At 37.3% G+C, this 17,771-nt stretch overlaps 2 protein-coding genes and 1 long non-coding RNA gene across 7 annotated transcripts; 2 read left to right on the plus strand and 1 right to left on the minus strand.

Annotated features, from left to right (window-relative positions):
• Window positions 1-2,146: 2,146 nt before the first annotated feature.
• Window positions 2,147-8,592, minus strand: LOC143152612 (acrosin). 5 transcript variants are annotated; one of them, XM_076322928.1, is made up of 6 exons: window positions 8,064-8,592; window positions 7,652-8,010; window positions 6,043-6,307; window positions 5,085-5,230; window positions 4,424-4,695; window positions 2,147-2,784 (listed from the first exon to the last, which is right to left on the minus strand). In XM_076322928.1, exons 2-6 carry the CDS (start codon window positions 7,737-7,739, stop codon window positions 2,602-2,604), a joined length of 954 nt encoding a protein of 317 aa, XP_076179043.1. In that variant the 5' UTR covers window positions 7,740-8,010; window positions 8,064-8,592; the 3' UTR covers window positions 2,147-2,601. The 5 variants fall into 5 exon arrangements, with proteins under 5 accessions (XP_076179043.1, XP_076179051.1, XP_076179033.1 ...); XM_076322936.1 differs by having other exon boundaries at window positions 6,043-6,292; window positions 7,652-8,592; XM_076322918.1 differs by having other exon boundaries at window positions 7,652-8,592.
• LOC143152653 (uncharacterized) lies at window positions 7,857-10,420 on the plus strand. The gene is made up of 4 exons (XR_012993600.1): window positions 7,857-8,356; window positions 9,199-9,374; window positions 9,463-9,749; window positions 9,832-10,420. It is a non-coding gene; the product is annotated as an uncharacterized LOC143152653 (long non-coding RNA).
• A 2,157-nt stretch (window positions 10,421-12,577) lies between these two features.
• On the plus strand, window positions 12,578-17,735 carry LOC143152587 (uncharacterized). The gene is made up of 4 exons (XM_076322888.1): window positions 12,578-13,571; window positions 13,671-14,024; window positions 14,702-15,275; window positions 16,010-17,735. Exons 3-4 carry the CDS (start codon window positions 14,739-14,741, stop codon window positions 16,613-16,615), a joined length of 1,143 nt encoding a protein of 380 aa, XP_076179003.1. The 5' UTR covers window positions 12,578-13,571; window positions 13,671-14,024; window positions 14,702-14,738; the 3' UTR covers window positions 16,616-17,735.
• The last annotated feature ends 36 nt before the right edge of the window (window positions 17,736-17,771 follow it).

Below are 17,771 nucleotides of genomic sequence, written 5' to 3' on the forward strand. Positions count from 1 at the left end.
AACAGCGTTTCTTTTTTCTTTTAGTTAGAGTTGCGTAGAGCATCAGTATTTATTCACTGAATCCATGTTTTTACGTGCACATTAAGAAAGTTTTATAATATTGTCTTTGCTTTGTGCTTTATTGTAAAATTGTGTAACATACAGATACGTTTAGTTACGATAAGTATAGCCGTAGTTTTTGTGTGCTTTACGAGAGTATAGGTAACGTTGAGTGTTCAAACAATTGGAAATTGATTTGCGAACACATGTGTAGCTAAACTCTAAATGTAGAAATTGGTGGCGGCATCTTATCGAAAGAATGGAAACTATTTCTGTACAAATTTAATTTTTTTTCCATCGAAATTGCCGACTGAAGTTTTAAAATTAATTTAACCCATTCTCCGTTAGATGGCGTTATCAGTTTCTGTATATCGAGACTGTAGATTGCGCAGAAAAGCTCGTCCTCTGCAAAAATGCGTTACTGGTAAATTTTATTTGCAATTGAATTACTTCAATAATTTCTATCTCATACGTTCTGATTCACTCATCCTCATCAATGTTCTTCTCCATACAAATGTTCTATATGAAAACAAGTACATATTTCAGAAAACCGAAGTGCAAGCTAGCATATACTTGATGCTCGCATCTTAGAATTCGTGTAGAATAAAATTTATGTGAGTTTGTGCTCACGTAAGACTACCAAGCAAGGAAGAAGCACACAAATTTGCTAGGAAAGCAACAAATATATTCCTACACTCATTTTGGAAGGTTGTATCTCAAGACCTAAGCGCATATTACAAGAAAAAGATGTGGATAAACTTTCCCTGTTTAGACTAATAAAGCGTTTCTTAACTCTGACGGGAAAATTGAGAATACGTCAATCTGTGCTTCAATAACAATAGAAAACCTTGATTTTTACCACATAAACCTTTTCTGGGTCCTTATAATTTAGATATGCCAACACGAATGAGTTGATATTTGCTCAAAATTAAAGTGATTGCCCGCTCAATTTATAAGTGTGAAATAACAGTTTATAATTTTTATTATAACCTATTCATATGTCTTTATTAAAAGACATACGAATAGGCATTATTTATTGAACAAAATTTTTCGACAAATACCTGTGATATCACTGCTAAGTTTCAGTTAATTAGTTGTATGTCTATCTTTACGTATATTTTCTGAAAACGATAGATTTAATAAAACCACAAATGATATAATACGGGTAGAAATTTTCTACGTTTACTACCTTTACCGACTTCGGTGATTTAGTTGAATATAGTTCCTAGAATTACCGTTCTTAAACAAAGAGATTTCTCGATTTTTCTTCATCGGTATTTCAGATTGTATAACACCAACTCCAATAAGCTAAAAATTCTATTATATATCTTGTATATGTAAATTATTATTAGAACGAGAAAAGTATCGGGTAATGTTTGCTTATTTCTTAACCTTACAAAGGCTGACTAAAATGTCTAACCTGATACGACTCGTAATTTCTTCCAAGATTGATATGTCTTTCCACCTACATATATCTATAACCGAAACTCGATCAGGGCAACCAGCAGTACCGAGGCTTTCGTACACTAAGTGCCACGTATTAAGCTAATTAAAGGATGCGCTTCCGCGCATAATGTGTGTACTCTCCCTCTCTTGGTAACCATCCTGTGTACTACACGTCCTCGTAAATCGATATTTCTAATATTATCCAAGGAAATGCAATCACTATGCGTGTCATACGCACAATCACAATGTTATGCAATGTCGCGATAGATACAGAAAGACTGAAACAAGTTAGATCTTCCACGAGAGTCATATAAATGCAGATATTTCGTATTTCGAGGATGAAGACGGTTATTTCTTTTCTCCGTCAGGAATAGGAAAAACTCAGCCTCTGGCGAATGGCTTTTCTTTCGAAGTTACCGCTGGCCTACGTTTCCATGATGTCGCTATTCCTTCACGTTCCATTATTACCATTCGTTCAAGTATTACATTAATATTTATAATATTGAAATATTCTTAGGTTAAATGTTCGAATCTATTAAGAAACCTTTGGACAAATAAACTAAAAGAATTTTGGTAGTGTTATTTTTTCATAACATAGGGTCATGGCTGCATATAAAGTATTAAATTCTATAACTAGTCGTTTAATATTCTATAATTTGGGCACACATATATTAAAGTTTGTAAACATTGTCCATTGAAGCAATATCCTTTGATCAAATCAAGGTTGTTGCATTAACGATTGTTAAGGAATATGTAAAAGAAAGGAATTTAAAAATGGTAGTAACTTGCATTTTTCATGTTTTGACTTACACGAGTATATGAGCTACTGTTCAACAGTGAATGTGAATTACTGTTCAACAGTAATACAGTTTAACAATGTTAGCATGAAAATCTTTAAATATTACTTTTTTTAACGTTAGTGAGATTTCAGTATAAAAATATAATCAAGTTTGTAGCTATAACTCAAGTTAGAATTGCTATCGTATACTCCCATTGCTAGAAATGGGGTGTCTGGTAATGCAAACTTGAAACATGTATATTTACAACGGTCTACTTTAACAATATTTACACGAATAATATCTACATTCAGAGATACACGTGAACCAATAGACAGAATTATAAATATGGTGCGTCTTCGTCGTTGTTTATAATGTCCCTTATCCATCTAACATAATGTTGTATCCTGGTGTAAACGTCGGGATATCCAGGCCTCGCACATCCTGATCCGAACGAAGTGACGCCAGCCAATTGCCAAACTCCATCTGCACGTCGGCACTGTAGAGGTCCTCCAGAATCACCCTGTTGAAATTAGCGAGGCGTTAAATCATCATGAAAGGCCAACAGAATAAAGACACTGATATCCTCACAAACGTGTATTTAACGATCAATTGTACGTTTAATATTTTCGTTTCGAATTTAACTGCGTGCAATTCCAATACGTGCACGTTATAGTTATACACTTAATTCAATATCGGACGAGCACACAAAATCAAACATGTTCTTCGAATTCGTGATTTCGTTGTCTGCCAACAGAGGGACGGTAAAGGCCCACACGAGTCTGGTGTGTCAAGTGACCAAGAATGATTCGTTTTAGTTTTAAAAAATCGGTGCATTTATTGTAAACTTGCGTGACCTTATGTACGAAGAAAAATACATTTAACATCTATCCTTAAGACTATCACTTTTCTACTGGAGTTTGTCTCAAATATCTCTGAAAATTTTCTTCGGAAGTTATCTAAGAGCCCTCTGTCGACAGGCATTGAAATTGCGAACTTTAAGTCCATCCTTAAAGTTGTTCCAAACCTAGTTATGGGAATAAAAGTGATATTCCCCTTGTATGATTATTGTATATTTTTACGCCTGAAATATTTTATACGATTCAATATTGTCCTTTAATGCGATTTGGAAATTATTACACGAACAAGCGTTACGAACTTGAAATTGCATGCTCCGTGAGTGTATGCAAAATTAGAAAGTTTCATGAGAAAGCATCGAAAGGTTCCAATGCTAATCTCGTCGTGGCAATCTTGGCAAAACGATCTATCGTTCCATCCTGGTAGCCTTGTCAACGAAGGTCAGCACCCGTTACCCCAGAAAAGCTCTAATCTCGTTGAGTGGATTCGGATGATGATCACCGGATGCTAATATCTTACGTAATTGTGCACCGACCGATTCTTTCGAATGTCGATGAAGGTAATTGATTTTGAATTATTTAACCAGAGTAGTCCAATTTGTAGTCAACAGATCCCTTCTAATTCTAATGGTTGAAAAATGACTGTCAACTACAGATTAGCCCTATTTCCAATGTGAACATTGAAATAGATTAAAGAGCCTCGATTCAGAATCGCGATAACGACTTCGCTAACAGGACAACTTAACTCATAAAACCATAAAGTACTTGTAGATAAAAACGTTACATTTTTCTTACTAATTAAATGGTGGTAGTGTTTCAATGCATAGTTGATAAGTAAATATATTTTTGTGTCTTCACTTCTAAGGGTAAGTATTCCAAGATGATTAATAGGTTATTGGTCCTTAAAAATCTCTCATAAGTCATAAACAAAAGAAATTCTAAAATAAATCCTTGTATATTTTTAACAAAAATTGAATTGTTACTCTTATTTCATCACTACATAATAGTAGGTAGTGATGACGACCATTATGAAATATTAGTCTTAAAGAGAAAAAATCTTTGGATGATTCCAATTAATCACACACTCTGGAGTAGTTTAATCCGATTTGGTCAGCCGTACGTTTTGCCAAGCTGTACAATATTGTACCAAGAGGAGAAAGAACTTTTTACACAATTAGAATAACCTAAAGGGGTGCTGGATCATCTGGTGAATAAAAGATTTGAAATTGATTCCTAAAAGAATGAAATCCGATCAGCCAAAATTCTTCTTCTTTAGAATAGGAAACAAATTTGTATAGTACTCACAACGCAACTTCCGGAAGAGCCATCGGTATGACCAGCACAAAGATGGCCGCTGCGTATCGGTACCGATTTTCCATACGCCATCGTGCATTTTTCTAGATCGAGCAATGGCACAGTTGCTTCCAACAATGCGGTAGAAAGTGATTGAGTGGGGCCATAACGACCCCAGCCAGAAGCGATGCACTGACTATTCGTTAGTTCTTCCTCTGGTTCTGGTAGACATATTGTTCGCACTACCTTCGATAAAGGAGCTGGTCTGGCGAGTTTCATCAGAGCTACGAACACATTTTACCAGCTGTTAGGTTACTTTTTCCTCCTGCTCCAAACAATTAGAAAATCAAAGAAATATTATGGAAAATACAGCAGCAGCGGACGAAAGACACTCGATCGAGTCCACTTGATTTCATATAATCAAAGAAGATAATGCTTCTGTTCCACGAATTGAGATTTATTTCGTCTCGAATCGAAAGACAAAAATAGTACGACGAATGTAAGAAATTTTAATTTTCATCAGAGGATGAAATTTTAGACAAGGAAAGAGTGTTTTGTACATCCGGTGTCTACTGTGAAAGCTATTGGAATTATTCTGTGCAAGTGAGAACTAAGGCCATTAGAGTAAGGATAGAAAGAAAGGTAAGTCTTAGAGCGAAGAATATACGTGTACCGATGTCGTGTACATAGTTATTGAATCTTTCGTGAATTATCACTCGTTCAACAGGTAGTCTAGCCGAGCCACGTCCGCCGGAGTCCAATTCCCATTCTCCTACGACCGCTGTCCATAATGCACCAATTGGTAAGTTGAAGAGGTCACTGTAAGTAAGTATAGATTCAAAATTGATTGGAAAAAATTCGTAGCGATTTTTTTTTACCAATTTTTCTCTGCAAAACTTTACTCTCCCCTTCCAATTTCAATCTCCACATTTATAAATTAAAATAGATAACTTTGCACATTCATTTTTCTACGGATAACGGTTCTATGTGCATTTCTTATAATATTTTTCCAGGCAGCCAAATTTTTCATATAGCAACGAAGATTAAATACCAACACTCTGTATCAATGTCGCAGTATTTATTCTTGAAATTGTTAACAGACCCTTCCGTGTCCCCATTTATTAAGCAAAACCGATTTACAAACTCTGAGTAGGATGTTGAGACATGCGTCACTTATCGGACCGAAGTTTGTCGTAACAAAGTTACATTGTCTATACACCAGCAAGTATACAGTTTGTAAATCATACCTTGTCGCTATCAATATCAGACTTCGTTGGCCATGAACAAATAAATAAATTCATGAATTAAAACTGTCCAAGTTCTCAACATATCAAAATGTAAGCCTCACCAATCGATTGGTAATATTTATTAAGATATAATTTATTAATATTTAAATAAAATTAATATTTATTAAGATATAATATATGTATACATTATTATATCTTAATAAATATTACCTCTTAATAGTATTATATATATATATAAAATAATTTATTTGTTCATTTGTGCAATAAGGATCGTTCTCGCTGTATGTATAAACAATAATAGTAGTAGGGATAACTTCGTTGTTCCTAAGGGGGTGACATAAAAAAGGAGAGGGTAAGTACAATTGAACGACATGTGAAACTCACTTATGAATGCAATGAGCGGCGGTAACGAGCCAAGTAGGTTCAATGAGAACACCGCCGCACCAGTGGCCGATGAATCCAAACTTTGGATGCAACAGCTGAAGGGATACCTGCCAGGGCCAAGAACCTCTTTTGCTCGGTTTGCCGTTGAAAATTCGACCAGTCGTCATCGCAAATGACTTTTTCCCAGCCAATGAAGAATTCCTCTCGGTTGTTTCCGCCAGAATCGACCGTGGTTGCCTGTGTGATGCTGCTGGACATCCGCATTCTGTTATTTAAAAACTCAAGGTTCGCACTTAATTGGGTTACTCTCGAGAAAAATTTCTTGGTCTTTCGAGGCATTTCTTTAAAATGTAAAAGCGTTTTCTCCAAATCCATTTCGCGTTACCCAATCACATCAGCTATTTGCCACTCGTCACCAAGAGTGTCCACTTTATCGAGTCTAAAGAGATTTAGCAGATTCTATCTTGGCCGCGATTAGTTCTCCGATTTTCCTATTGTAGGACTTCTTGGTCAAACTTACTATCGAAATAAATGTTATTAGTCTCCATCCAGTGGAAAATATATAAAATATGTTTTACATTTTTGTTATCAAATACATACCTATTCTATATATAGAATAAGTAGTTTTAGAGTAAGTATTCATATAGAATAAATATTTTGTATACAATAAGTATTTTTTACGTGTTTATTATAAAATATTCTAATCCTGCTTTATTCGAAAAACAAAAAAAATTGCTTTTGAGCCATTTTTTGGAATCATTAATACGTTTCTAATTTCTATTTACTTTTTATGAATAATCAACCGATTATTAGAGTATAAGGATCTTTTAAATTATACCTATATTATCGATTGTATCATTGTCCTTTAAATTCTTCTTACTCCCTTTTCTGTGCTCATAAAAAAAGTTCTTCTTATTATCCATGATTTCGTAAAAATAACTCATAAAACAAAGAATAAGTTAATAAATCTATATATTCAAGTATGTTACATTTTTTTATCTAATATTAAAAATGAAACGAACGAATACAATTTTTCTTTTGTACCTTTGTTTATATAGTCGATTATCTATGCTTTCGAAATATCCAATTAACATCTTTCGTGTTAATACCATTCAGTACTAACGTTTGAATATTTAATACGCGCCTGTAGGCGTTCAACGCAAAGGCTTCGTTCGAAAGGGTTAATAATACGAATTTCCACTTTATTCCAAGCCGGTAAGCTTTCGTTACGATCAACACGAAACTTAACGAATAGAGAACATTGATTACCGTAAAATTCTACGGGAAACAAAATTCTGTTATTTCTTTTTCAGTAATCTAGCTGGTAAACCGATCGTTAAAGTTGATTCATCGAACCCTAATTTAAACGCAACTGATTCCAACGTAAAGAAACACCAGCCCGTTACACCGCAAAGAAAGATTTGAATAAATCGCCATCTAGCGGTGATTCTTGAAAACTGTGGCCCATATAAGAGTTTAAAGCCAACGAGGGAAATCTCAAATTGAAAAATAAATTTATACTTGTTAAATATGATAAACTAGCGAGATTTACATTGCAACAATAAAATTATTTTTTAATTTTAGGGCCACGTACACGCACGGTACTTACTGATATGATTCTCTCGCACAAGCTTCATCGCGCAGTCGATCTCCGCAAGAACGAAAAGAAGTATCGCCAGTCCACCGCGAAAATTCATCTCCTTAGAGCAGAGTGCACCATGTACCCGATCGCTTTGTTCACTTCACTGTTTCTCACTAATCATATTTTTGTTTTCGGGGAAATGATGTATTGTTCAGTGGGCAATGTCGGTTTATCGATCACAGAGGACGCTTTTCGAGCCTCGTTCGGTAGTCTCCGCGATTAAACGGGCACTCATAATAATCGTCCGGGAGAACGACGATCGGTAGCACGAGCGATCCTCGCGCTGGATCGCCGACTCGCGGAACGAGTAAATTCTTCGAAGTAACCTAGAAGAAAGTGATCGTTCACGATTGCCATCGAGGAAGGGATACACACTTACGATCACGGCGAACGAATGGAAACTGGCAGGTCTTAATGGACGAATATCGCTCTCACTAACGAAAGTTACACACTGACTCTCGATGAGCTCCGTACTCCTTCCACGCTCGTCTTTCATGCCAATTAGAAATGTTCGTATCGGCGATTACGATTCATGGCGTATTAACATAACATTCGTGCAAAAATCCTTAAACAACGATTCTAGCCAGTAAGCATTCTTTATGCAGAGAAATTTTGCATCGTTGTGCCAGACATTTGGAAAATTTCGATAATCGTGTAATTCGAATAAAAGAGGTAAAACTTTTGAGTATTTAAACCGTATAAATTTGTTTCTTAAAAGAAATAGCGGTCGAGAGTCTTAATCTAAAATTAAGTAGGATATCATTCGGATGTAGTCGAAATCAAAACAAGTTCTAATCCATAAGTAACCTAAAACTAGATCAAATATACTCTAACACAATATGTTCACGCTACAAATACTTCGCGTGTAATTCGATTAAACTTTTACCTGAGATTTGATCGAAATTCCTAACTTTAAGATCCCAGTAACCGGATCAAACTCAAACAGTAAAAGACAGATAATCGTCGTTCGAGAGCAGACCCGATAGATCATAGTTTCGCTGCTTTCGTTGCGTGTTCCTCAATGGTAGTCCAAGTGTGACGATATCGCTAATATATGTATAATCCATTACGAGTCGCTTAGTTTCTCGCGAGTACGCGCCAGTGAGGCACCAGGGTACAGACGATTTTTTGGTCGTCGATGAAGATTGGATCTTCGGCTGATTACTATATCAGACTCTAATAGATCTCGTGAGAGGCGGATTCCCGCCGAGAAACGTAAACACACATACATATAGTATATGTAAGTGGGCAGTTTCACTGCTACATTGAGCATGCCAGTGACGCTGTGCGAATACATACAGGGGGATTAACAAAGAAGGAAACAAACTTTTAGGAAACATATACCTCGTAAAAAGCAATTGATTACTAATTTATTTCTTTAATTTTTGTATACAGAACTTGTGTAAAAAGATACAAGGTGTAACCGTTTAAACAAATAAAATAAATTGGGCATTTCGATCGATTCAATGTAAAAAATTTTAATCATTTTGTAAATTAATCGTTTATTATTACAGATTGTAAATTACCATCATAGATGATTGCTTCATTGTATAACACGATACATAGATCTGTAGTATTTTTTCTGAAGCACTCTGTATAGTGGTTCTTATCGAGGCCATTTTCATCGGGAGGAAAGCAAGAAGGAATGCAACGTATCGTCAATATACTATTATATTTACAAATTTAATATGTACGTTTAATTCTATTTGCAATAGATACTTTACTAACTCTCCAAATTTACATTCCAGTGGATATACGATTCATTAACGTTTCGGCAGTATTTCAGCCCCGATCGCAATGTGACTCAATAATCTTAATCTAAAAATGGAATTCTATTATTACCCGGAATAAGAGAAAAGGCTGTCTTCTTTCTCATTAGGAATTCGATTGGAGCCTCTAAAATGATAAAACCGGACTGTAATTGAACCATTAGAAGGATAATACAAGAGAACGTTAACATAGAGAGACGAAATTGCTTTTTCTTTTTTCGAGAGGGAAAGCGTGTCGCGCATGCTTATGAACTGTTTTCCTCGAATTCCGCGTCGTTACTGAAATTCTCTATCCGGTGATTATTGCTCGCGTGCTCGTATTGGATAATTTTACGTTAGCGGGAACGTAATTATTCGAAACGTAACGTTTTTTTGCAGAATCAACCGTAACTGTGAAAGTCGGGTCGCCTTTGAGCCAATAGAAACGATTTGACGTGTCCTTAATTTTAGAATACCGACCAGATTTATAAGTTTAAATATACGTTAGAAATCTGTACAAAAATATGTGACATCGTAAGGAAACATTTCTAAAAATAAAACATGTAAATAATTTTGCGACGAATCGAAAGCTCTGCGCATTGACTAGGTCCCGCTTATTATACACTGCAACTGCACGGAAGAAACTTGTTCATCAGCGACAAAGATTGGTAAACTTCGATAGGCAAGGTTGCACATGGTGTTTACGAAGTTTGTGTGCAAATTAAATCTTTGACTAAACTTTCAATATGAACACGACAAGACCGGATGGTAAACATTATTATCGTCATTATTATTCGTATGTTAGCGTCAACATCGCTGAAGAATGTTTCCTGGGGTCTACCAAGTTCTCATGTAACATAAGTTACTCTCCTTGGTATAGAAAACCGATGCACTATGTTCGAGACAATTTCAAAGTGTATTCACAATACTTTACTTGCGTCGAAGAAACTCATTCACAGTTCCTATTCCACGAATCAATTTTTTTATCTCGGTATATTTTGTTCGACAAGAAAAGAGAATGGTTTTTGCCGAGAGTGATAAGGGTTGAACGTATTCGATCCGCGTGAAATGAGTCACCCAGTAATGTAAATTGAAATTTTGATATTTTTCGGTATATCTTCATGAAAATACTGCCAACAGGTTAGTGAGAGTTTTGCGATGAAAATGAGTCCAAACATGATCTCGTTCGGATTATTTTTGACGATACTGTAATTCGAATCATTTTTGGAAAATTTGAAAAACCGATTTTGTCGGTTTAAAAATAACTCGAATGAGGTCGTGTTTGGACTTATCTTTGTTGGGAAAATCTCACCTATCCATTGATGATATTCTCATAAATATGCAATGACAAATATAATAAATTTTATTTTCATTAATGGGTGAAATTAGAGTCCACCAGCTGGATAATTTCATACAATTGGAAAAAAATGTTACAAATGTTTTTGAAAAATATTAGCAAATTAACGGACACCAAATGTATCCTGCTTGAAGACCGCTTAAAATTGATCTACTTTTTTACAAGGATGAAACGAACATCGACTCTAAACAGAATTTTGCCTAATAGATTAACCTGTTACGTGCCTGTCACGCTTACGTTGATTAGTACCTACAAATTACATTAGATACCCAATATAACGTTACGCGCAGCTGCTGTTGTCAGTGCATGCGTCCATGTTTGTTCAATGTTTAGTAGGCGTTTATGGCTGCTGATTAAATCGTGTATCATATACAAAATGAAATTTCCCTAATGTGAACGGTCTTTACATTCACCGGCTCGTTTTATATGTGTCACGATTGTCTATTTCGTTTCGCTTCGCATAACGCAATGGATTATTTTTCCTCGGAATTGTTCTTTCCAAGTTAATTATTTTCGACCGCGCCATTAGCTGATTAAGCATACCAATCTCAGGGGACGTTAAGAGGTGTGTCGTTTAATATTAAAGATTAGCTTTCGTTTACATATCGCTCGCGATTTCGTATTATTTCGTTAAAGGTACACTGCGGGACAAAAATTTTAAACATATGCATACGTGAGATTTAATTTACATCGTGAATGCTACGAATGTCAGAAACGGGAACCCTACGAGTCAATTTAAACAAGGATAATCAAGAAGATCAGCAATACATTATAGTTTTATAAACAAACACTTTTACAAAGAAACGTTTAAACATTTTTCAAAGTTATCTTACCCGAATACTCTCAAATGAATTCATGCATATAATTTGCTCGACCGTTTCGTTTCCACGTACGTGCAAGCTACAAGCGGAATAAAATCAATTGGACGTTCAAGGTCACTCTCTCGACTATGCATCATGTCGGACGTAATTCTTACTCTTACTCCAAGTCAAAGTGCTTTTCTGTTTGAGAGGAAACATGCGCGTACATGTCATAAAGAATTAGTAAGTGTTAACCGAATTGTGTAATACTAATTTGTTTTTATTCTACATTTATTAAATATCATAGACGCGAATGTACACGACATACTTTCAAAAATTACCGCAAGTCAGACGGTACAGCCGTTCGGCTTTTTCACGAGAAATCATAATAACGTAAGATTGTATTAATTTTATTAACCGAAGTCTGAAAATATTGCAGACGATCGTTTAAAACGTCGAAGTTAACCTTTAAATCTCCTCTTTGCCTCCATCCACGATGAAACAATTGCCACATCAAGTTTTGAAACAAATTTTTGCCAGCAACGTTTCTTCTTATTATTTACAAAAAAACGAGGATATTAAAATGACCTGTTTCTAATGGTTTACTCTGTATACCGATATACAGTACGTGCACGGATATGTACATACGCCTGTAATGGAGGGTTGTTCAATTTAGGAGCAAAGGACGTATGCACACACATACTTCCATCGCAATCAATCAACCACTTCTCGTCTTTTCATTATCTAATCCAACAGATTTTTGGCATAACTTTCATTATTTCTACAATTTGCAATATTATTAATACAAAGAAAAGCTGAGCATTATTAATAGAAATTCAATATTGATAGCGCGTAACGAATAGAAAATAAAAATTAAAACGATTGCGATGTGTTTTACAATAAAAGTCAATATGACTTTAATTTATCGTACGCCGAGCGAATATTGTAATTCCCGCGTTCTGGTGACAAAATCAGAACCGTTAGCTTACTTGAAAGTAAAGTAGGTAACAACTTCAATCTCGAGTGTAGAGCATCGCGTACACTGTCCGACGAATGGTACTACATACTACATACTATAGGGAGCTAGAAAGATGTCACCTGGTAGGAGTTGCGAATCGTATTGGGCCAGACGTTTTAGTTGGTCTTCGAAGACCATCAACTAGGCAAAAATTGCTCGACGCTGTCCACATTCTCCTTAAAGCAGGTGACATCTTTCCAGTTTCCCGTAGTATTACCAAGCGTGCTCCGATTACACCAATTTTGTTACAAAATATATAAACATTCTTCGTTTCAGGACGTTAATATTGTATCGAATCCGTGTAACTATTTTAAAAAAAACTGTAAAAAAAGAATATGTATAATTTTGGTTGAAAATAAGTGACCTTGAGCAATTCCTACTGCTGTGTATTCTTCCTTTTTCATATTTTCGTAGCTTCGAAAACAATAGAGACATTTATTAGTAACCTTTCGTATACCTTTGTCGCTTTGTGTATTAAAATTTGTTCACTCGTGTACTATCAGCCCTAAATGTTTGCGAGTCATTCTTGAAGTACCCAATGTACTTTTCCCAAATCACGTGACGGTTCGGTCGCCAGCCTGGCTCCACCGATCCTAACCTTTTTGACGAGTACAACGCGGCAGTCGGCGCTGTTCTAACGCGTATAGAACGGGTTAGAACGGTACGACCAAGTGGACGATGTTGACATGCGCGAGCGGGCCGAAGATACGTCCGTGAAACGAGCATACTGCGTCTCCCACACTGTGCAAACGGGGAGAGTAAACGTTCCTGATCAGTAGCACACTTTCATCGTGCGAGGAAAGCGAGCGAGTCGACCGACCGTTTCGGCTAGGCGAAAATCGTCAACGTTGAAACAAGTAGACGCGCGAGAAGGAGAGAAAAGGAGACCGATCGAACGCCCACAAAAGAGGGAGTTCGAGCAGAGTAGCGTGGCTGCTTCGCCTGTAGAAAGAGAGGAAGCACGGTAAAGAGAAAGGGAGAAACGTCGACGACGTACCATACCGGGACGCCAGCGGCCGAGAGTTTCGATCGTGGAAATATTGTCGTTCGTTTTTGCTCGAAGGTGGGGTGTCGGTTAAGAATCGAACCGTTCGAGAAAGTCTGAACGGACGCGGGGCAAGGAGGAACAGAGGGAAGACGAACGAATTGCGCGGTGCACGACCCTTACGAGAGATATACATACGTACGTGACACTGACCGCGAAATATAAGAGAAACATCCCTGTGGTTACTTATCGGGGCCCATGGACGAAGTGGAAACGAAGGGTTAATTCGGGGTGCCGCGTATCGGTTCGATCCTGTCTTCTCGACGGAAACGATCAGCGTGGTGTGAGGAGAATGATTCACCGAAGCTTCTGACGTTCTAGGCAAAAGGGCGAGGACGATCGAACGAGCCAAACGGGGCAACGTTATTGCAAGTAAGAAACTATACCGTATTCGGGGAAATTGTTCTCGTTTATGTTACAAATTGAAACGTTCGGGACGTTAAACTTTTGAGAAGACACGGTCTTGTTGGAAAGAATGCTTTGATTCAAGATGGCTGATTTTGTTGTGTATTCGATGTAATAACATTTCTGAAAGTATTGTTCACAATTTTCTCGATTTTCATCGCGAAACAATAATATCAGACTCGCGTTGTTCATATCGTAACGTCACTTAAATATTAAAACATTCAAATTCATTCGAGTTAAATAGATGCAATAGATCTGTTAGATCCAGTGGTCCTTAAGACTTAATCCAGTGCTAACGATTCTACAAACCTAACCACACCTAACTTACTTGTTCTTTCTCTACGTGTCCCTTCGATTTTAAAATATAACAATCCATTTGATTTAAATAGTCCCAGCAGATCTATTCTACCTGGCAGACCAAACCCCAACTCCGGCTCTCCTCCCGCAGAGGATTTCGTAAGGAACGGAATATCAAAGTTGTACAGATCTAACCAGTCCTGGAAACAATTACACCATTATCCTCTATATGTCTTATAAATTTTTAAAAATTTCAATTCAAAAAGAACCGAATAAAGAACACTTAACGATCATTTCGTTGAAGCAATTGCGAGTGATAATCTTCAATTTTGTTGTTGTTGTTCTAGGTGAGTACATAACCGATTGATCATTCTAAAGGCAGTGATGAGTAGAGGCAACGAGAACGGTATCTCCCTGGCGACACCTCCAGCGATTCACGTTGGCCCCATCGTGAATCCAGGCACCAATGAAACAATCTCAATCGTGATACCGTTGTCGGCGCAACTGGCGACCGTTACCAACCAGAAGATTGAGAAGCCGTGCAAGGATTGCAACAAAGATGCAAAGCAATCGACCGCATCTCGTCCGCGGAACGACAAGACGAAAGGTTGCCCGTATCCCGGTTGCACGCGATACGGTCGAGCCTTTTCCAGGGCGCACGATTTGAAGCGTCACATAGCTCGTCACGAGATGAGAAAGGAAAAGTTGTCCGATTACGAGAACTCTGCTGCTGCTGGCAAGCAGCAGCTGGTCGGCAACGAGACCATCAAGAACATAATGATTCGACCGACCGACCGGCAACATGGTACATGGATAGACGATCCGCGAGAGGCCATGGCGAAGTTCTACTGTTGCCTCCATTGTACAAAGAAGTACACCAGCGAGAACAAGCTGATGGCCCATATGAACTCGCACGAGAAGGTATACGCTTATTTCTAGATTATTTAGTTCACGACGTACCGTTTCAAACGGAGTAAGAATCAGTTATTCGTACGATGTTTATAGGTACTGTGTTCACGAGATACTAAGACCTCGAGTTGTATACTATAGTCGTTACCAAGATATTTTAGGTCACCTCCGTTGAGACAAATGTAATAACCTATAACATACGGTATATCGATCTAAAGTATTGCAGCTGCTAATTATTATCGGTTCCCCGGTAAAAGTAATACGTTAGAATCAAAATATTTTTATCGGAGTTACAAGACTTCGAATTTTTGTCCCTTTAACATTTTTAGTCCTTTTACGAAACAGAATCAATCGGCCGTTCAAAGTCACCGACAGAGCAGTTAATTATTAACTGATGAAAGATTCAAACGCTGCGTCGTTAATTTTCACTGCTACGCTTTCCATATTGATTTTTCAATGTAAAGGGTGAATCCAAGAACCGGACCGTGTCGTGCCTTGTTTCTACGCGAAAATTGCGAAAACTGTTAGAAGGAAATGTTTTACGATTCGGTGTCATCCGCTTTCCTACGATCGTATTTTTTTTTTTTTTAAATGATGCACCTGCAGGTATGCAGAAACATTTCCCCCTGCCAACTTTCTCTATCATCGCTTAGAAAGGAGGTAGAATCCGGCCCAATTTCTAGATTCACCCTGTACATTTCAATGTATCATTCGGTTCTAATGCATTTACGTTCAATATCCGTTAGATAACGGGCAAAAACGTTTGCGCTGTATGCGGCATATGCTCCAGAGACGGGGAAGAGTTACAGATGCACATGAGACAGCACACCGCGCACATGCTGGAAGTGCAGTCAGCGCTGAGCAAGGGCGAAACACCCTCGCAGAAGGACCAAGTCGACAAAGAGGACGACTTCCTCCTGGAAGAAATGCTGCTTCTCAATAAGAGGCGTCCTGCACAACCGGAGAAAGCAAACGGGAACGGAGCGTCGAAGATCAGATGCGACTACTGCTCGAAGACCTTCAAGACCAAGTGGACTTTAAGCTCCCACGTGGCGGCCCACGAAGGACGTTTTCAATTTGATTGTAGCCAATGCGGGAAGAAATTCGTCCGGAAAAGTCACTACGAGGGACACGTGCGGTCGCATGAGGCAGCAAGGCCCTACGTTTGTGAACAATGCGGGAAGACGTTCAAGGAACTGAAGCACAGGAGAGAGCACACCAAGAGAAAGCATTCTACAAACCAAAACGCGATACAGACTCTGCTGGACAGCATCAGTCCGTGCGCGTCGGATGACTTGCCTGTGGATCAGACGAAATTCACTCTACTGATGCCGGTCAACTTCTCCGTGTAAAGTTTTTGCCATCATTGTTAATTATGTTTACACTGTCGTTGAGTTCGTATGTCGTTTTATTGCGAAGAGACTGAAAATATTACGTGTCGTACGATGTCCCGACTCTGAAGAATCGTTCCGTTTGAGAGGAATACGGTTTCTCCCATTTGGCACGTTTCTCGTTCTTAAAAAACCCGAGGCGCTTGATGGTACGTAGCTGCGCAACATAAATGCATAGAAACACAATAGCGACTTCAGTGTATTCTATGTAGATGATGCCACCAAAGTAACAAATTATTAAGAGTTACATTGCAATGAAATATCGTGGAATTATTGAAACATCATTGTTCTTGTTTCATAGCAATTCACAGATAATATAATTCTGCGCACATACATTGCGCAGCTAAACATAACCCATAATAACTTTGAAAGAACAAGAAACTAGAGCAGCCATATTCCTCTTCAGGGGAATGATGAATACACTATGGGATAAAATGTTGACACAGTCTACTGAATCCTCGCAAACATATTGGTTTGTAACGGATTAGTGAGCCCTAAAAGGTCAAGCAAAAGTTTTGCCGCTATCTCTAATGCTTTCCAAGAAAATAGTTTATGATAGTTTACGATTAAATAGATGATTAAGAAACTAGGTAATGGAGAAAAACAACGGTAGCAAAAATGATAAACGACTACTGTGAAGTTTCCAGGCTTGTACATTATAAAAAATATTCGGAGACAAAACTCGGTGAAACTATTTATGAAAGTGCTTGCATATTATACTATATTACTTATGTTGAAACTCAATTGGGTACCATCTTAGAATCAATGTTTTCGTTTCAACATTTTTCAACGTGTTTCATTATTTTGTCCCACAGTGTATAGAAAGCCCAAAATATACAGTCATTGTATTAATCGTAAATACGCTACTATTGTACGCTTAACAAAATTTACATATAATTATTGTTATATGTAATTTAAATCAGACAATTGTTTCATAGAATCTTTTTTTTTTAATTCCTGAACCAAAGGAACGATTCTATGGATATGCTTGAACAAGTAACACACAGACCAAAGACAATCTTAATTCCAAACAACATCCAATCTGTACATACAATAATTCTAATAAATCAACTGAAAAATATTTGTTATTTTTAATCATTACCAGATTGTATGCTGT

This window comes from Ptiloglossa arizonensis, chromosome 1, assembly GCF_051014685.1.
Source record: "Ptiloglossa arizonensis isolate GNS036 chromosome 1, iyPtiAriz1_principal, whole genome shotgun sequence".
Lineage (NCBI taxonomy): Eukaryota > Metazoa > Arthropoda > Insecta > Hymenoptera > Colletidae > Ptiloglossa > Ptiloglossa arizonensis.

Bases quoted from the DNA above. Each gene is read 5' to 3' on its own strand.
- LOC143152612 (XM_076322928.1), bottom strand. From the start codon at position 7,739: ATGAATTTTCGCGGTGGACTGGCGATACTTCTTTTCGTTCTTGCGGAG. The intron at 6,308-7,651 runs GTAAGTACCGTG...TTTAAATAACAG, and splicing joins TGTGCGAGAGAATCATATCA to AATGCGGATGTCCAGCAGCA. The intron at 2,785-4,423 runs GTGAGTACTATA...TAATTTCAACAG, and splicing joins GCTCTTCCGGAAGTTGCGTT to GGTGATTCTGGAGGACCTCT.
- LOC143152587 (XM_076322888.1), top strand. From the start codon at position 14,739: ATGAGTAGAGGCAACGAGAACGGTATCTCCCTGGCGACACCTCCAGCG. The intron at 15,276-16,009 runs GTATACGCTTAT...AATATCCGTTAG, and splicing joins ATATGAACTCGCACGAGAAG to ATAACGGGCAAAAACGTTTG.